The 21,605-nt window shown below is 40.3% G+C and overlaps 1 protein-coding gene across 1 annotated transcript; it reads right to left on the minus strand.

Moving 5' to 3' along the window:
- Positions 1-272: 272 nt before the first annotated feature.
- On the minus strand, positions 273-16,520 carry LOC139163388 (vomeronasal type-2 receptor 26-like). The gene is made up of 7 exons (XM_070744610.1): positions 16,057-16,520; positions 14,527-14,655; positions 10,422-10,713; positions 9,203-10,039; positions 6,463-6,681; positions 3,618-3,747; positions 273-1,177 (listed from the first exon to the last, which is right to left on the minus strand). Exons 1-7 carry the CDS (start codon positions 16,518-16,520, stop codon positions 273-275), a joined length of 2,976 nt encoding a protein of 991 aa, XP_070600711.1.
- Positions 16,521-21,605: the final 5,085 nt, after the last annotated feature.

A 21,605-nucleotide genomic window follows, 5' to 3' on the forward strand; every position in this document is an offset into this window, starting at 1 on the left:
CATGTTTGACAAATGAATGAATGAATGAATGAATGAATAAAAATAAATATTTATTTTCAAAATTGATCGTGGGGCTCAATGAAGACAACTGGCATTAATGAAAAATGAAATTTTTATTGCTGATTAATAGATGTTTTGTGATTAGTCATATCCTTTTATTTCCAAATATTAAAGAAAAAAGCCCTCAATCATTTATGTATGTTTCTAAAAAAATCAGGTCAAATTTAAAAATGTCCTAAACTCACAACAAAAGTTCCCAGTCTCTGCATAAGTCAGTGGTTCTTGTGCCTCATTATATTCTCTCTACAATTCAGTTCGGGTCTCAGTAGGAGAATGTAGCATTTTGGGAAAAAGATACAAGCCAAGAGACCAGTCCCAGAGGCCAAGATGGAGAAGATCTCCACAGCCACCATGGACTTCCCTTTGGTGCTCAGGTAGGTGGGCAGGAAGGTGATCCAAACACTGCAAAAGACCAGCATGCTAAATGTAATAAACTTTGCTTCATTAAAGCTGTCAGGCAATTTCCTAGCCAGAAATGCCACTGTGAAACTGATGATGGCCAAAAAACCCAGGTAGGCGAGGACAGCATAAAACATTGAAGCTGAGCCTTCCTTACATTCCAAAATGGTCTCTTCTATCAAAGAATGAAAATCCATGTTGGGAAATGGGGGAGTGGTTTCCAGCCAGGTGGCACAAAGAACTGCTTGGACCAGGGGACAGGCTATAACAATGGAGTTGGTCAGAGGCTTTCCTAAGAATTTTTTTGTCCTGTGCCCTGGTTTGGTAGCCATGAAGGCCAGTACCACCATTACAGTTTTTGCCAGCACAGAAGAGACTGCAAGGGAGAAAAGAATGGCAAATGTAGTTTGTTGGAAGAGACAATTGAGCTTCCTGGGTTGACCAATGAACAAGAAGGAGCAGAGGAAGCATAGCAGGAGGGAGGCCAGAAGAATGTAGGTGAGGTCTCGGTTGTTGGCTTTGACCATTGGTGTGTCCTGATATTTTAAAAAAATTATCAAGATCACAGATGTGATCACAGAAAGAGAAAGAGCAAGAAAAGCTAAAGTGTATCCCAGGGTCTCTTCGTAGGAAAGGAAGTGGATCTTCTTGGCTGTGCATTGGTCCTTGTCCTTGTTAGGATATTGGTCTTCTGGGCAGGGATCACAATAGACAGCATCTGGAATCAAGATAAAATGTAAGTGTTTAGTCTTTGTCTAAGGATTCCAGGAGCATCTGCCAAGAATACTGACCTTCATCCATGGAAATATGTCCCACTGAATACTAACAGAATACCACAAATGCAATCCTTGGTTGCATATACAGAGATATTGAATCAAAATCACATACCTAAGTGTTAGCCCACTGTAGCAATATTATTAGATTTGTGCTACATGCTTGCTTGCTTGCTTGCTTGCTTGCTTGCTTGCTTGCTTGCTTGCTTGCTTGCTTGCTTGCTTGCTTGTTTGCTTATTTGTTTATTTATTTATTTATTTGTTTATTTGTTTGTTTATTTATTTATTCATTCATTCATTCATTCATTCATTCATTTATTTATTAGATTTTTATGCTACCCCTCTCCGTAGACTTATGTTTGTATCTATTCTGTGAGCTGCCCCGGGTCTTTGGAGAAGTGCGGCATACAAATCTAAATAATAATAATAATAATAATAATAATAATAATAATAATAATAATAATAATAATATAATAATAATAATAACAACAACAACAACAACAACAACAATAATAAAAATTAGATTTGTATGCCGCCCCTCTCCGAAGATCCTTCTGTATCTTGAGCTTAACTTCTGCAGAATTGGCTATGCCTGCCAATTTGGTGTCATCTGCAAATTTGATGAATTCCCCATCTATTCCCCTGTCCAAGTCACTGATGACAATATTGAAGAGTACTAGTACTAAAATAAAATCTTGGGGTACTCTATACTTTCCTCTATGTAGATGCAGTTCCATTGAGCACTACATGTTGAGTGCAGTTGGTTAGCCAGTTTTGAGTCCATCTGGTGGTGTTGCTATCTAAACTTTGAGGTTCGACTACTGTAACGCTCTCTACATGGGGTTACCTTTGAAAAGTGTTTGGAAACTTCAGATCGTGCAAAATGCAGCTGCGAGAGCAATCATGGGCTTACCTAGGTATGCCCATGTTACACCAACACTCCGCAGTCTGCATTGGTTGCCGATCAGTTTCCAGTCACAATTCAAAGTGTTGGTCATGACCTATAAAGGCCTTAATGGCATCGGGCCAGAATTTCTCTGAGACCGCCTTCTGCTGCACGAATCCCAGTGACTGGTTAGGTCCCACAGAGTTGGCCTTCTCCAGCTCCCATTGACTAAACAATGTCATCTGGTGGGACCCAGGGGAAGAGCCTTCTCTGTGGCAGCCCCGACCCTCTGGAACCAGCTCCCCCCAGAGATTAGAACTGCTCCCATTCTCCTTGCCTTTCGTAAACTCCTTAAAACCCATCTCTGCTGCCAGGCATGGAGGAACTGAGACATTTCCCCATGGCCTATACAGTTTATGCATGGTATGTTTGTGTGTATGTTTCTTTTTAAATAAGGGGTTTTTAGTGACTTTTAATTATTAGATTTGTTATATATTGTGATATTACTGTTGTGAGCTGCCCCGAGTCTACGGAGAGGGGCGGCATATACTCTTTTTTAAAAATTTAATTTATTAGATTTGTATGCCGCCCCTCTCCGAAGACTTGGGGCGGCTCACAACAACGATAAAAACAATATTATACTGGCACAAATCTAATATTAAAAAAACTAAAAACCCTATCATAATTAAAAACCAAACAGCACATACATACCAAACATAAATTATAATAAGCCTGGGAGAAAGGTGTCTCAAATCCCCCATGCCTGGCGGTATAGGTGGGTCTTAAGTAGTTTACGGAAGACAAAGAGGGTGGGAGCAGTTCTAATCTCCGGGGGGAGTTGATTCCAGAGGGCCGGGGCCGCCACAGAGAAGGCTCTTCCCCTGGGGCCTGCCAGACAACATTGTTTAGTTGACGGGACCCGGAGAAGGCCAACTCTGTGGGACCTTATCGGCCGCTGGGATTCGTGCGGTAGCAGGCGGTTCCGGAGGTACTCTGGTCCAATGCCATGTAGGGCTTTAAAGGTCATGACCAACACTTTAATTGTGACCGGAAACTGATCGGCAGCCAATATAAATCTAATAAATAATAATAATGAAGAATAATAATAATAATAAACCACATTTTTCTACTTTATCTAGTAGACTCATAGTGCATACTCTAAATTATAAGCTACCTTGAGTCTACGAGAAGGGCGGCCTAGAAATAAATTGAATGAATGAATGAATGAATGAATGAATGAATGAATAAATAAATAAATAAAGTTGATGCTTGCACCACACCATGGGATGTGAGAGGAGGAGTGCATCCTTAAATTTTGATGAGTGTGAAAAATGGCTTGTGGAGGTCAGGTGGCTTAGATTCATGAACGGAAGGCTTCTTCTGAAAAGCATAAATATTTTGAGACATGTCAATTCTACCCAAAGTGACAAAAAATGAACTTTTTATCTACCAAGTGTCTTATTTGATCCTGGAAGATCTACATTGAAAATGTGCTCTACCTGTTTGGTTAGAAATGGTTCCTTCTGGGCAAGGATCACATTGGTAGCAGCAAACTTGTTTGCCCTCTGGGACTTTTCTCCTCTCTCCTGCTTGGCATCTCTTCATGCCACACCTGGCAAAGGGCATCTTCTAAAAGAGAAAAGAGAAATACATGATATGACATAGGCAATGAACATGCTTCATTTATGTCTATAGAGATTCTTAGTCATACAGATCATAGTTGTGTTCTAAAGGTGCTTTTTCAAAAGGGAACTGGATGTTTTGCTTCTCATCCAAAAAGCTTCTTCAGCTCATCCAGCTGAAGAAGCTTCTTGGATGAGAAGTGAAATGTCTTCGGAGAAGGATAAGAAAGTCCAGTTGCCTCCTGGAAAAGCACTTTTGGAATGCTTCATTTATTCCTTTCTATATTCCTGTTTCCATCTCCAGAATGACTTCCAACAAAATGATTCACCACCATCCACTGGAAATCATGAAAATAATAATAATTAATAATAATTTATTAAATTTGTATGCCACCCCTCTCCGAAGACTCGGGGCGGCTCACAACAACGATAAAAACAATATTATACAGGCACAAATCTAATATTAAAAATAAAATAAAAACCCTATCATAATTAAAAACCAAACAGCACATACATACCAAACATAAATTATAATAAGCCTGGGGGAAAGGTGTCTCAAATCCCCCATGCCTGGCGGTATAGGTGGGTCTTAAGTAGTTTATGGAAGACAAGGAGGGTGGGAGCAGTTCTAATCTCTGGGGGGAGTTGATTCCAGAGGACCGGGGCCGCCACAGAGAAGGCTCTTCCCCTGGGGCCTGCCAGACAACATAGTTTAGTTGACGGGATCCAGAGAAGGCCAACTCTGTGGGACCTTATCGGCCGCTGGGATTCGTGCGGTAGCAGGCGGTTCCGGAGGTATTCTGGTCCAATGCCATGTAAGGCTTTAAAGGTCATGATCAACACTTTGAATTGTGACCGGAAACTGATCGGCAGCCAATGCAGGCCACAGAGTGTTGTAGATACGTGGGCGAATCTGGGAAGCCCCACGATGGCTCTCGCGGCTGCGTTCTGCACGATCTGGAGTTTCCGAACACTTTTCAAAGGTAGCCCCGTGTAGAGAGCGTTGCAGTAATCAAACCTCGAGGTGATAAGGGCATGAGTGAATGTGAACAATGACTCCCTGTCCAAATAAGGCCGCAACTGGCGCACCAGGTGAACCTGGGCAAACGCCCTCCTCGCCACAGCCGAAAGCTCACAGAAGGTTTAGACATTTCATTCCCAACCCACCAATGAATTCTGGAGATTGGAAGTGGGACTTTGGCAAGCAAAGTAAAACTTGTGACAGTGAGCTAAAGTTTTTCTAAAACAAAGAATCATGAGGGTCTGAATGAATAAAAATGATCCATGTCATTTCAACTAATTCCACAAGAGTTTCAGACGTTTTTCTCAATACTGAGCTTTCTTGGACCTCCGGATGTTGTTGTTGTTGTTGTTGTTGTTGTTGTTGTTATTATTATTATTATTATTATTATTATTATTATTATTATTATTTATTAGATTTGTATGCCACCCCTTTCCGCAGACTTGGGGCGGCTCACAGCAGTGATAAAACAGTATACAATGACAAATCTAATATTAAGTCTAAAATAACAATTTTGCATTAAAAACCTAAAAAAAAACCTTATATAAAAACATACACACAAACATTCCATACATAAAACTACATAGGCAAGGGGAGATGTCTCAGTTCCCCCATGCCTGACGGCAGAGGTGGGTTTTAAGAAGTTTACGAAAGGCAAGGAGGGTGGGGGCAGTCCTGATCTCCGGGGGAGAGCTGGTTCCAGAGGGTCGGGGCCACCACAGAGAATCCTCTTCCCCTGGGTCAACTCTGTGGGACCTAACCGGCCGCTGGGATTCATGCGGCAGAAGACGGTCCCGCAGATAGAAAAATAGAAACATAGAAGTCTGACGGCAGAAAAAGACCTCATGGTCCATCTAGTCTTCCCTTATACTATTTTCTGTATTTTATCTTAGGATGGATATATGTTTATCCCAGGCATGTTTAAATTCAGTTACTGTGGATTCATCTACCACGTCTGCTGGAAGTTTGTTCCAAGGATCTACTACTCTTTCAGTAAAATAATATTTTCTCATGTTGCTTTTGATCTTTCCCCCAACTAACTTCAGATTGTGTCCCCTTGTTCTTGTGTTCACTTTCCTATTAAAAACACTTACCTCCTGGACCTTATTTAACCCTTTAAGTTATTTAAATGTTTCAATCATGTCTCCCCCTTTCCTTCTGTCCTCCAGACTATACAGATTGAGTTCATTAAGTCTTTCCTGATACGTTTTATGCTTAAGACCTTCCACCATTCTTGTAGCCCTTCTTTGGACCCGTTCAGTTTTTTCAATATCTTTTTGTACGTGAGGTCTCCAGAACTGAACACAGTATTCCAAATGTGGTCTCACCAGCACTCTATATAGCGGGTCTCTATATAGCAGATATTCTGGTCCGGTGCCATGAAGGGCTTTATAGGTCATAACCAACACTTTAAATTGTGACCAGAAACCAATGCAGACTGTGGAGTGTTGGTGTAACATGGGCATATCTAGGGAAGCCCATGATTGCTCTCGCAGCTGCATTCTGCACAATCTGAAGTTTCCGATCTGAAGTTTCCGATCTGAAGTTGTCCTCAAATGTGTTACATGCAAGGCAGGTTTGTCACCAAATGACTGCAATGTTTTTTGCTTCAAAAAACTTATTTTCCAATTAGAAGGAAATTCTACATCCCAGGAGAGAATGATTTTCTCCCTCGATTTACATCATTGCCTTTCAACTCACCTTTGAGGCCCAGATGATTGTACTGGAATTAATGGTGAAACCCTGGCCTGGGGAAGCCCTGGGATCTATTCGACCAATTTTCACAGGGACAAAAGACCGATTGGTGCATAGAACCCAGTTGAGAAGATCATACTGAGCTGATCCCAATCCATTTTCTGTGAAGGAGACTTCTTCTCCGGCAGTGTTGTTGAACTGGACATTTTTCAAGTAGCCAAGAAGCTGAAAGAAAAGAAACATTCAGAAATTGGAGTAATTCGGTGAAAATCAGAAATGAGACATCATGATTTCTATCATTCTGTGATGACCATCATCTTAGGAAATTGATGTACATCTGAAAAGCCAGAGGAGATTCCTTGGTGGAGATGTGAGCAATCTTCACTGGGCATAGGGTACGCAATCAAATCATATTAGGAACCAGTCAATATAAATTGTAAGGATACAAGCCACAAAGTTACAGGCATACAGTCATTTGTGGTGGAGATGGATGATAGGAACAATGAGAAGATTAATAGTACTGCAGACTTAGTAAATAGTTTGACAGTGTTGGGGAAACTGTTTAGCGGAGTGATGGCATTTGGGGGAAAAACTGTTCTTGTGTCTAGTTGTCTTGCTGTGCAGTGTTCTACAACATCATTTTGAGGATAGGAGTTGATATCATTTATCTCCTGGATGCGAGGGGTCTGTAAATATTTTCACAGCCCTCTTTTTGACTCGTGCAGTATACAGATCCTCAATGGAAGACAGGTTGGCAGTAATTGTTTTTTCTGTGGTTCTGATTATCTTCTGAAATCTGTGACTATCTTGCTGGGTTGCAGAACCAAACCAGACAGTTATAGAGGTGCAGATCACACCTCTAGTTATAGAGGTGCTTCTTCTGTAGTACCATCATTTACAAACACATCCAGATTACCAATTTGCTCTGGTTAAACCTCCTTCCTAAAATGGTCGTCTCCTGAAACTTTCAGGACCTTGTAGAAAGTCTTACTTTTCCTCTATGGATCTGATGGACAAGTAGTTTGATTTATTTATCTTTCCGTGCCTCTAACACTTTTCACCAAAATGGTTCACTTAATTCATACTATTGTTTTTAATCACTGTCATTTTAACCCTGCTGTTCTGTTCGAAAAAACTCCCTAATGTTATGTTCCCGGGTCTATTTGACCCGGACTGCAAATTGATCATTTTAGGTACTTATATTTGGTCTTTTTGAAAGCTTTTTCACCTGGAAACAGGTTTGAACATTTCTGCACACAATGGAATAAAAATTGAACTGAAAAAATTAATCCTTATTGGTTTATTGTGCACATAAATGTGCCTTTCCTCCCCCCCCGTTTTTGTGACTTTTTTTTAGGTTTATTGATAATTTTGCCTGCAAAATGCATTCTATTTTACTAAAGTTGGTGTGGGATTGGTAGCTTGAACATTTCTGAACATAATGATATGAAAATTGAACTGAAAAAAATGATCCTTATTGGTTTATTTTGCTCATAAATGGGCCCCATGCTTATACTCAAATAGGCTTATACTCGAGTAGGCTTATACTCGAGTATAAGACAATATGGTTTATATTCAAAAATAAACCAATAAGAATCATTTTGTTCAGTTCATTTCTATTTTTCTTATGTTTAGGAGTGTTCAATTTAGTATATCAAAACTTTTGGGGGAATATTCCTTAGAGATTTGTAGCCTAAAAAAATATAAATTGACAAAAAATTCAGAAAGCATGGGGGGAGGGGCTTTTTGATCAAAATAAAAATATAAGCCTCAATTTTTTCAGTTCAATTTTCATATCATTATGTTCATAAATGTTCAAACTAGTTTTACAGTGGAAAACGTTTTCAAAAAGACCAAATTCAAGTACTTTTAAAAAATCATTTTGATCCGGGTCTATATGACCCGAAACAGAGTCAATGTGATTTTTTTTTTTGCCCAGAAAAAATTTTTTCCCCCACCTTCACAAATATTTTTATGATGATCAGGCATGTTAAAATGAGTAAATGAATGCCTAAGATATTAAAAATATTTCAGATTTGAAGCCTGCGTAAATATAAAGTGAAAATGTTTGCAAGCAGCCAAGGGGGGGGGGGCTTATTTATGATTGTAAACAACCAACAAGAAACATTTATTTCAGTTCATTTATATTTTTCTTATATTCAGAAATGTTCAAACTACCAATCCCACACCAACTTTAGTAAAATTGAACACATTTTGCAAGCTAAACTATCTATAAATTGAAAAAAATTCAGAAAAATGGGGGGGGGGTTCTGCCTTTTATAACCAAATTAAAGCAATATGCAAAAAATTTTCAGTTCAATTTTCATATCATTGTGTGCAGAAATGTTCAGACTACTTTCCAAGTGAAAAAAGTTTTCAAATTGACCAAACATAAGTACTTCAAATGAAGAGTTTTCGGTCCGGGTCAGGGTGACCCGGGAACATAACAAGTGTGACTTTTTTTTTTCAGCAAGAAAGAAACCCCCCACCCCCAAAAAAAATTCTCATAGAGAGAACCCCTGAAATGATGAAAAGTCATGAAATTTCAAGTTTCAGATATGCAGGGAAATTTTTTTACAGGGACTCAAACTTGGCTTCGGGTCACATACGACCCGAACAGAACAGCAGGGTTAAACTATTCTGAGATTGATTGATATAGTAGCATACAGATATTTAAAAATAATTCAATAAATAGATATGGGAAGCTGAGCATTTGTGGAATGGATTAAAAATTCCCAGAAATTACCTGCCATAATTGAAAATTTGAAATCCTTTTTCCAACTCTTATCTTGGCTGGTCGTGGATGTGATTCATACATGGCATGTAATGCATGTGCCACAGAATAAATGGCATTGTAGATATTGTAACTGTCACCAGTCATGCTCATTTCAAAAATATAAGATGGTACATTTTGTAAATTCTCCTTTCCTGTACATTGTTTTTTCCCCTGTGTAGGGACCTTGCCTGGTTTGTAGAAATTGCAGTCAAAAATCATTTTCCACCACAGCAGAAGAAAAACGTCCCCTTGAGCAGTGAAAGGGTCTAAAAGCATAAGGAAATCTCTGAATTTTGAGAGATCTCCAGTGTGATCCCTAAAATGCAAAGCTCCGTGGAAGGGCTTTAAAACTCGCATTACATCCTGAGATCCCATCACTCTAACTTTCCAATCGGAAGTTAGGATCCACACTTTTTGAAACGATGTCTTGAAAAATTGCTCATGAGCAAATGCGAAGATCTGTACATTTGCAATACTGCTGGAATCTCCAAATAGAATGATCACTTCATACATGGACCAAGTTTTGAAAATGGGATTGGAGATCAACAGTGGAGTATCAAGAAAATCAGATTTCATAACTTCAGTGAAGGCCAGGCAGATCTCTTTCTCTTTGAGCATTGGAATTAGAGATGAGATGAAATGTTCTCCATTGTCATTTTCAGGGGCCACCAGCCCAACCCAGTTCCACTGGAAATACAGGAGCAGCTTGACTAAACCCACATACTGAGGAGATTCCTTGGGATTAATCCGGAAGAAGGAAGGATAAACTGTTCTGTCTCCTTGATTGAACTCAAAGCCAACACCAAGCTGGAGAAAGTGAGATTCATCTTTCAAAGACAAAGTAAAGTCTTATGATGATTTAATGGTCACCATTGTGTAGTTGATTGCCAGTCAGGATGTCTCACTTGGAGTGGCAAGCTCAAGATTCTTCCCTTCTTAGGAAGAGCCAACAGTTAACACATGGTTGTGGTATGTCAGAAGACAAGGACATTTCAGAACTATCTCATTGTCTATTTTGTTGGAGTTATATAAGAACTCTTCTTGGTAAATAAAATATAACAATGAATTGAACTATGCTTGCATTCTTTAAGACACATATTGTTGATGTGCCCTCTCAAAACACCTTTAATTTAATCTTTGGCTTCTTTGCATGCTTCTGTTGTTTGTCTACTATACAAAGCATCCTTACCTGTGGGATCTTGAAGATGCTGAAGATGGAGGCCATCTGCCTTGAGGATTTGGAGTTGAGACCTCCAATGACAGAAAGCAGAGGATCCTGCTTGTCACATTTGTAACCTGGAATCATTTTGCTTCGAGTGGAGAGCAGGGAGAGGCTGTTTGAGAAAATGGATAGCTCAATCTGGATGTTGCTGTAGATGTTGAAGCCAAGGGTGATGTTGGGCAGGAGAACCAAATCCTTGTTGATCTCTTTGACTGCAAAGACTAAGGCCAGGAACTGCTGATAGTTCTTGGGTACAAATCTAAAGGGAGACAAACATCGGGGTACATTATGGGATGCTGATGGAATTTGCCTTGCCTTTTGGGGTGTTTTTTGGGGGGGGTTAGCACATCTTATGTTTGAATGGTTTTTGTTTTGTTTTATTTTTTTTAAGGATGTTCTTCATTTATTAAACGTAGATGACTTTGTGATGAAAGAGAAAAGCCTTTTAGTCTATATCATGGAGTGTTTTATGTCTCTTTATAATATCATCCTGCTACACTTTCCTCCAGTGGCTGTAAACTTTCACAATGGCTCCCCTACAATCCTATTCTGTCTTGGAACAGCTTCTCCAGGGCTGGTGACCAGTGGTGGGCTGGTTGGACTGGTTTGGGTGAACCGGTAATTCCGACAATCAGCTGGCCCTACACACCAACCTCTGCCATATCCTGTTCTATAGTTCCTTCTTTCTGGCTCAACTGCTTTGCACAACACAGCTGATTTCCATGCCTCCACTGTTCTACTTACTAGGGCTGCTTTAGAATATAAGCAGCTGAGCTTCAAATTGCTGTATTTTCAAACAAATACAGGTACGCAATCACCAAACCAATTGTTAAACTGGTTGCAGCCCATCACTGCTGGTAACCAGTTCTGAGCACAACACACTCACTTGCTCACTCACTCGCTCACTCCCTCTCACTCACTCATTATTCGTGAACACTGCTGATTATAAAACTGTGTTTTGATTATTTACAGTACCCAGCTCTGGAAAAGAATTCAACTTTTCTTTGACTTTTCAATCATGACTTTCTGTCCAAATTGATCTTAGAATGATGTGATGCTTCTTCACTAGGTGAGCAGAATTAGACCATAGAATAATATAGTTGGAAGCAACTTTGGAGATCTTCTAGTCCAACCCCTGCTTGAGTAGGACACTCATTCCAGACAATTGGTTGTCCTGTCTGTTTTTGAAAGCCACTAGTGGTGGAACACCCACAACCTCTGGAGGCAGTTTTGTTCCATTGGTTGATTGCAGTCACTGTTAGGAAATTTCTCCTTTGTTCTAGGTTACTTCTCTCCTTGGTTACTTACCATCCATTGTTTCTTGTCCTGCCTTCTGGTGCTTTGAAAAATAGTTTCACCCCCTTAGCTTTGTAGGAGCCCCTCAAATATTGGAAGACTGCTATCATGTCTCCCCTAGTCCTTTTTTCATTACACATACCCACTTCCTGTTACCATTCTTCATATGTTTTAATCTCTAGAAACACCTGCCCATCATCTTTTTAGCTCTTCCCTGCACTCTTTCCAGAAGCTAAATGTCATTTTTATATTGCCATGTAGTCTCAAGTGTAGCTTTCATTGTCCTTTTTCAAATCTTTATGTTATCATCTTACTGATGTAGAATTCTGGAAGGATTGAGAATTGTCATCTACATTATGGGTTTGGTGTGCTATTGAGAAAAAAATTGAACTACACTTGAACATTGCAAACATTGTGCAAATAAGTATTTATGAAATAAATATTTCTCTCAATGGAAGCAAATATCATCTACATTTCTCCCCTATCCAAGTGAAACTTACACCATTGTAAAATCAAAGAAAGTTGGGGATTTTTGAAAGTATGGGGTGTTGGGTACAATCACTGTTGCCAGGGGCAAATTCCCACCAATATTGAGATGACCAGGCCTGTAATAACTTTTCTGAATCTGGAAAAGGGTGGATAGCAGTTTGCATCCTCTTACTGTTTGTATCCTTTTAGCAGTAACAGGAGGAAGGAGCCAGAAGAACAGCAGCAACGGGAGAGGCAGTCCAGTCATTTTTATCACCTTTTCTCCTATAACAGAAAATCAAGATTTGTGCAGAAACTAAATTGCAGGTAGCACTTCAAATGTCACCAGAGCTTTAGAACCATAGAGAGAAACTGTGTCATCTGGATGGCACCAGGTAGACACATTTATATCAGCCGTGCTTCTTACCTGTTTGTGATCTGTGACCAAAGAGAAAATTAAGGCCAGCCAGGTCTCACCAAATCCAGGAATTACTGCAGTGCTTTGCAATACATGCTAAGCTGACATTGACTTTCTCACATCTTGAGAACCAAGAGTAAATTGTTTAATGCAGATTATATCTTGGAAGATATTTGTGGTTAGAAATCCATAGAGGATACATTGAGAATGACTGTTCTTTTGATAATTGCAAGGCCAAGCAATTGTTCCATCTAGTTAGCAATAGTTTCTCTCCATACTGTACATTTGAAGAGAAAAACATGTTTGTGTCTCTTCCTCAGGGGTGGGCTACTGCCCAGACTACGCGGAGGGGGGGAGACGGGATATTTATTTATTTATTTTGTCCAATACATAATACACATTGAAGAGAAAGATATGTAATAATATAAGTAAAGAAAAGAATAGAAGAAAAGATATAAAAGTATAGGTGAACATATTAGAAAGGAAGAAAAGATAAATGAGATAAGGAGAGACAATTGGACAGGGGACGAAAGGCACACTGGTGCACTTATGCACGCCCCTTACTGACCTCTAAGGAACCTGGAGGGGTCAGTCATGGATAGTCTAAGGGAAAAATATTGGGGGTTAGGGGTTGACACTACTGAGTCATGTTATCTTCTTGATGTTATCTTCTAATCCCAGCTATGAAACTCTGCCACATTGATGAGGCCACACAGTAGAATTGAGTAGGAAGTTGAGAATTTAATCTCTACCATAAAAGAATGGAACAGAAGCAGAAAATTCTATGAGGGTTGAGTGGTATATGGTAACATCCAGATTGAGCTATCCATTTTCTCAAATGGCCTCTCCCTGCTCTCCACTCAAAGAAAAACGATTCCAGGTTACAAATATGACAAGCAGGATCCTCTGCTCTCTGTCATTGGAGGTCTCAACTCCAAATCCTGGAAGCAGAGGGGCGGCATACAAATCAAATACATACGTACATACATACATACATATATCTGTCCTGTCAGCATTTTCCATCTTCCTAACCCTGACCCTGTCGAGCATGAAGAAATCAGGAAATTCAGGCAGTTCAAATGAATATAATGGACTATTTTAATATTAGGTTCCATTCAAGAATCTGAAGTTCTAATCATCAAAGTGAATTGGCAGTGGATAAAAGTCAATGGAATTTGTATATTTTTTGTATTTAGTTTGTGGGTTGGCCAGAACAAAAAGAGGGCAGTCATGTCAATCCTTGGAAAGGTAAAATGATCAGGACAGATGACACTGAAATCCTTACACAAAAATTCTTAATTTCAGATGCAGCCCAGTGTGACCCCTGCCCAGAAGACAAGTATCCCAACTTGAAGGAGAAGTACCGGGGGGGGGGGGAAGAGATGGGACACAGTGGGGTAGCGAAAATGGAGCTCCACCCCCGGGCACCCAATTTGCACTGTTGTTGAAAGAAAATGCATAAGCCATGCCAACACTGTGGTAGCAAAAAATTTGGTAGCCCTTCACTGCTATTCCTGCTAATCCACACAGGGGCTTGAGAGTCAAGGTGAAACTGGGTAGTTGACCTACAGGAAATTGAGCACCAACACACAAGATGCAGTTTGGCCTGTGTCATAGTTCATTCAGAAAATATGAGAGGGGGATGGTGGCACACAAGTTACCCGTTGTACCCTGGCAACTGTAACCAATTGTACCAATACTTGGAATGGAATAATGGGTTTATTTATACCCACATAGTTGTTGCAAAGTCATGTTCAACCCATCACAACCCCATGGACATTCCTCCAGGCCTTCTTGTCCTCTACCATCTTCTGGAGTCCATTTAAGCTCATGCCTACTGCTTCAGTGACTCCATCCAGCCACCTCCTTCTTTATCATCCAATCAAATACCGCTTCACCATCTCATGAATCGCTTGTAGTTCCGACAAGAAGTCCTCTGCTGCAGGGACCGGGGAATCTAACAGGGTTAACAGGAAAAACTGGCGATGGAAGCCATAGTTTGCATAAAATGTGATGAGTCTTATGGAGGTATGATGGGAGTTATTAAATGCAAACTCCGCTACCAGGAGGAAATGTGACCAATCAGCCTGCCGGTCTGACACAAAGCACCGCAGGTATTGTTCCAAAATTCCAATGTTTTTTTCTGTTCTCCCAGCAGTCTGAGGATGCTGGGTTGAAGTAAGACACACTTGGACCTGTAAAGTAGACATAACCTCTTTCCAGAACCGTGCTGTGAACTGAGTTCCTAGGTCCGACACAACTCAATCTGGAAGTCCATGGATCCGGAAGACATGTTGCAAAAATAATTTAGCGGTGTCATGGGATGTGGGTACCCAGTGACAGGGAATGAAATGGACCATTTTTGTCAACATGTCCATCACCACCATGACTGTGATGAACCGTGATGAGGAGGGCAAGTGTTTGACAAAGTCCATGGACACAGCTCCCCACGGCCTTGTGGGTGTTGGCAATGGCTGTATTTATTTATTTATTTATTTATTACTTAGATTTGTATGCCGCCCCTCTCCGAAGACTCGGGGCGGCTCACAACATGTAGAAACAAATCATAAGTGAACAGACAAATTTAAGAATATTTAAATATTTAAAAAAAACCATATGCTAACAGACGCACACCCAGACATACCATTCATAAATTAAACATGCCCAGGGGGAGATGTTTCAGTTCCCCCATGCCTGACGGAAGGCAGGAAGAGTAGGGGCAGTTCTAATCTCCGGGGGGAGTTGGTTCCAGAGGGCCGGTGCCGCCACAGAGAAGGCTCTTCCCCTGGGGCCCGCCAACCGACATTGTTTAGTTGACGGGACCCGGAGAAGGCCCACTCTGTGGGACCTAATCGGTCGCTGGGATTCGTGCGGCAGGAGGCGGTCTCGGATATGTAATAATCCTGGCGGGGCCCCTGTGGCTGACTTGGCCACATGACACCGTTCACATGTGGCAACAAATGTGGAACGTCATCTTGGATGACCCACCACAGGATTGTCATGGCATTGGGACAGAATCAATCCATGAAGCGGCCCTGCTGGGACGAACAACTGCCCCCGGTACCGGAGCAGTCCCTCAGCAAATGTCCAGGGAGAATTGGGCACCATCTCCCTCACCCGCTGTGCCACAAACCCATCCCCTCGCTGCATCTCATGGATACGCCTCCACAAGTCGACGGGGTCCTGGGTAGCAGCCAGCACTTCTGCTGGCAAGATTGTCTGTAATGAGGCCGGCTCTCTCAGATGCAGAAACTCTGGTTTCCTAGACAAAGCATCCGCTCTGGGATTCTGGAAGCTGGGTGTGTACCGGATCCAAAAGTTGAACCGTGCGAAAAAGAATGACCAACGTATCTGTCATTGGTTCAACATTCGGGCCGTTTGCAGGTACTCCAAATTTTTATGGTTGGTCCTGACCTCTACCTGATGTCGGGCACCCTTGAGATGATGTCTCCATGTCTCAAATGCCGACTTGACTGCCAAAAGTTCCTTTTCCCAGATTGTGTGGTTCCTTTCCGAGGTTGTGGTTTTCTGGAGTGGTAGGCACACGGAAACAAAGTACCACCTTCGGGATGGGCCTGGAGAAGTACTGCTCTGATGGCAACAGAGGCGTTGGTCTCAATGACAAATGGCTGACCCGGATCTGAATGCTGCAACAAGGGCTCTTTCATGAAAGAGTCCTTAAGAGCTGCAAAAGCCCGCTGCTCCTCCTCACCCCAATGGAACAACACCTGTTTTTGCAACAACCGGGTGAGAGGTGCGGTCAACTGGGCAAACCCTGGTATGAATGTGCAATAGTAGTTTGCAAACCGAAACCACCTCTGCACATCCTTGACTCTCTTTGGGGGTAGCCAGGTTTTTAGTGCTGACACCTTGACCGGGTCCATGGCTATGCCCCCTGGAGAAATGACATGACCCAAAAATTCTATGGTAGTCTGCAGAAACTGACACTTCTCCAGCTTAGCATATAAATGATTTTATTACTTAGATTTGTATGCCGCCCCTCTCCGAAGACTCTTCCAGAGCAGAACCCGGCGCAAATGTCCCAAATGACTAGCCATGGAGGGGTAGTATACTAAAATGTCATCCTGATATATGACTGGGTTCTCTGTTCTAGGTCCTATTATTTTTAATATGTTTGTGAGTGACATAGGGGAAGGTTTGGTAGGGAAGGTTTGCCTATTTGCCGATGACTCTAAAGTGTGCAATAGGGTTGATATTACTGGAGGCATCTGTAATATGGTAAATGATTTAGCCTTACTAGATAAATGATCAAAGCAATGGAAACTGCAGTTTAATTTTTCCAAATGTAAACTAATGCACTTGGGGAAAAGGAATCCTCAATCTGAGTATAGTATTGGCCATTCTGTGTTAGCAAAAACTTCAGAAGAGAAGGATTTAGGGGTAGTGATTTCTGACAGTCTCAAAATGGGTGAACAGTGCAGGCAGGCGGTAGGGAAAGCAAGTAGGATGCTTGGCTAGTTAGAGGTATAACAAGCAGGAAGAGGGAGATTATAATCCCGCTATATAGAGTGCTGGTGAGAACCACATTTGGAATACTGTGTTCAGTTCTGGACACCTCACCTACAAAAAGATATTGACAAAAGACGGGCTACAAGAATGGTGGAAGGTCTTAAGCATAAAACGTATCAGGAAAGACTTCATGAACTCAATCTGTATAGTCTGGAGGACAGAAGGAAAAGGGGGGACATGATCGAAATATTTAAATATGTTAAAGGGTTGAATAAGGTCCAGGAGGGAAGTGTTTTTAATAGGAAAGTGAACACAAGAACAAGGGGACAAAATCTGAAGTTAATTGGGGGAAAGATCAAAAGCAACATGAGAAAATATTATTTGACTGAAAGAGTAGTAGATCCTTGGAACAAACTTCCAGCAGATGTGGTTGATAAATCCACAGTAACTGAATTTAAACATGCCTGGGATAAACATTTGTTTGTTTGTCTGTCTGTCTGTCTGTCTGTCTGTCTGTCTGTCTGTCTGTCTATCTATCTATCTATCTATCTATCTATCTATCTATCTATTTATTTATTTATTGGATTTGTATGCCGCCCCTCTCCGGATAAAATACAGGAAATAGTATAAGGGCAGACTTGATGGATCATGAGGTCTTTTTCTGCTGTCAGTCTTCTATGTTTCTATGTTTCTATGACCACAAAATGGTCTAACATGTCCCTGAATACATCATTCATCAAATGCTGGAAAACAGCCGGGGCATTGGTGAGTCCAAAGGGCATCACTGTATACTCAAAATGCCCGTATCGGGTGCCAAAACGTTGTTTTCCACTCATCCCCTGGCCTTATACAAACCAAATTGTAAGAGCTGTGTAGGTCGATCTTGGAAAAAACAGTGGCAACTCGTAAACGTTCCATTAATTCCGGAATCAGTGGCAAGGGATAGCGATTGCACACCATAAGGGCTGAAGATTCGCACAGTGTTGGTTAGTGACTGTATCTCAGTTTCTGATTATTTATTTATTTATTTATTTATTTATTTATTTATTTATTTATTTATTTATTTATTTATTTATTTGTATGCCACCCCTCTCCACAGACTTTGGGGCGGCTTCATGCAGTAAGATAAAATTGTGGGAGAATTGCTTGATCGGCAAAATATTAACAGAACACTAGGTCCAAACACGTAGTCTAAATAATTTAAATTAGTGTAACATCTTGAAACATCTTCCTATCTATATTTAACTTCTATGGGAGAAATTAATTTCTAATTTTACCACCTAACAAGTTATTTGGTTTAAATTTTGGAATGATTTTTCAAACTTACTAGAATACAATTTATTGTCCTGTGCCACTGTGCCCCATTAACACTCAATACTATCAAAAAAACTATGGCTCAGGTCAAACTCCATCTCCTTTTCCAGAGGTTCAGTTTCATGTAGGTCAAATACCCAACTTCCCCTTGATTCTCAAATCTATCTGCACTAGGGATTAACAACAAGGGAGACAAACTTGTTTTTCTCATTCTGGTGTGTAAATAAAATATATTGCTGAGTGGGTAGGATAATTTTGTCCCTTTTGCAATTATCATAAGAGTCATTCTTAATGTATCCCAATGGATTTCTGTCCCACAAATTATTTCAGGATAAAACCTGCTTGGAAAACATGTTTCAATGTTCTCCACTAGGTGGCAGGATCTGTGAAATTACCCTGAGTTCTGTTGAAAAGAGTCATTCCTGGATTTGTTGAGCCTCAGCTGTCCTTACTTTTTGCTTTGTTCATGCATGTAATTCAGTTTCTGCATGAACCTTGGTTTATAATTTAGAAGGGATAAGAATGACTGGGCTGCCTCTCCTGCTACTGCTCTTCTGCCTCTTTCCTCCAACTAGTGCTAAGAGGAGGCAAACTGTATGTGTGTTGAGGAATTTGTTCAAGCCTAAAGGAAGAGAGCACTATTACAGACCTGGTGATCTCATTATTGGTGTGAATTTACCTCTGAGGACTCTTATGGACTCCACCCTTGCTAATTTTCAGAAGGAACCATTCGGGCTTCCTTATACTACTTTGTAAGTTTCACCTGGCAGGGAAAAATGCATTAATTATTTGCTGTGTTTAGGATTCAGGGCCTCCTTTCAGAAATCCTTGGTCCACTGTTCTAATGTCCTAATGTATTTCTTGCCTTTAATCATAAAGCAGGCTCAAATGCTCAATCATTTCCAAATTCTATATCAAGAAGATGATAGACCCAATAATATGTGAGGAACAACAAATCTGAAATTGTGCTGGCTTTTAAAAAAGATTTACTATCTTCATTTGGATAGAAAGTCATATTAGAAAATTCATAGAAAAGCTTAATCATTTTTCATTTCCAGTTCCGGTCATCACAATAGAAAAAAAAACGATACTCTATAAAGTATGCAGATAAGAGCCACAAAGATGATTAGGTGGTTGGAGGCCAAAACTTACAAGGAATTGGGTTATGTTTTGTCTAAAGAAAAGGAGGAGGGGGGGTTCGGGTTTGGAGCTTCTACAAAGACAAAGGGATCAAACTATTTTCCCCAAAACCAAGGTAAGAAACAATCTTTGGAACCTAACAAGAGAAAAGCAATTTAAAACTAAGGAAAACATTTCAGAATGGCGAGAGCAATTCACCAATGGTACAGTTTGCCTTTCTCCTGTGTCACTAAGCCATTTAATTTTAATCAAAGAGTCTCTATGAAAAACCCCCCCACAAAAAATGTAGGATTTGCTATTAAAAACAACATCAAAAATATGGCTAGGATACACATTTTTTTCTGTATAATTCAATTCAATTCAATTTATTAGATTTTTATGCCGCTCCTATTCAAAGACTCAGGGTGGCTCACAACAATGTTCCCAATGGTTTCTTTATTGCAGACAAATACTCAAGAAGTACCAGCAGTTCCTGGCTTTAGTCTTTGCTGTCACAGAAATCAACAAAGATTTGATTCTCCTCCCCAACATCACACTGGGCTTTCAGATTTGTAACAATGATCAGAGGAAAAGGAGGATATCTTTAATCAGCTTCTCTTTGCTCTCCACATGGGGCCAAATGGTTCCGGGTTATAAATGTGACAGGCAGGACCCCCTGCTCTCTGTCATTGGAGGTGACCACCCCACATCCTCAAGGCAGATGGCCTCCACCTTCAGCATCTACAAGGTCCCACAGGTAAGGGGGATCCATTGGATAAGGTATGATGTAGACAAAGAACAGAAACACAGACAGTCAAGGATGAAAATGATGTTGTTAAAGGGGATATTCTATAGCTGAATTCATTTTTACATTTTATGTATCTATATATATATATATATATATATATATATATATATATATATATGTCACATGTTTAAGCTGAATTTGAAAATTATATATATATATATATATATATATATATATATATATATATATATATATAGAGAGAGAGAGAGAGAGAGAGAGAGAGAGAGATTGTTCTGAGTTCGGGTTTTGCCCTGTGTAATATTTTGCATGTCTATGCGACGTTTCGGTGGAATCACATCCACCATCATCAGGCTGAAGTTTCCAAGCTTCGTGCTGTTGTAAAATGGAAGCCTGATGATGGTGGATGTGATTCCACCGAAACGTCGCATAAACATGCAAAATATTACACAGGGCAAAACCCGAACTCAGAACAATCTACATACATATACCCGTGAAAATTTACGAAAACACACACACATATATATATATATATATATATATATATATATATATATATATATGTCACATGTTTAAGCTGAATTTGAAAATTAAGGGAGACTAGGATAGATCTATTTCGGCCTTATTTTGGCCTCATCAGCTAGCCATACCCACTGGGACTTGAACCTGCAACCTTTGCCTTGTAAGGCAGAGAATTATCCTCTAGGCTACAGTATCCAATCCCTTCAGCTATATGTTTTTTATGTCGGATCACCGTGGTATACTGAAGGAACGTCACAGCTCCTTTTTGCCTCTAGGCCCAACCCAGGGCCATTTCAAGGCAGTTAATTTATCCATAGCCGACAACTTTATTCTGTATGTATCACATGTTTTTTGCTGAAATTTTAAAGTTAAGGGAGACTAGGATGGCACCATTTCGGACTTGTTCTGGCCTCATCAGATAGCCACACCCCTACTGGGATTTGATCCGGCAGCTTCTGCCTTGTAAGGCAGATCAAATCCCAGTAAGGGTGTATATATATTTGCCGCTCACTCCAAATGGACTCTGAGTGGCTAACAATAGGAATAAATACAACAACAATAAAAACAGTTAAAATCTAATAATAAAAGTCAGCAAAAATAGTAGTAATGTTATATATAACCCCAATAGACCAATGATGAGATAATACTGAACTGATCTACTTGCCAAGAAGAATTAATTTCTGATTTTCATAAAAGTTTAGCCAGCATTTCATTGCAACCTCTGTTGGGTATTCTTGTTTTCTGACATAGAAACATAGAAGTTTGTCAGCAGAAAAAG

This window comes from Erythrolamprus reginae, chromosome 1, assembly GCF_031021105.1.
Source record: "Erythrolamprus reginae isolate rEryReg1 chromosome 1, rEryReg1.hap1, whole genome shotgun sequence".
Taxonomy (NCBI): domain Eukaryota; kingdom Metazoa; phylum Chordata; class Lepidosauria; order Squamata; family Dipsadidae; genus Erythrolamprus; species Erythrolamprus reginae.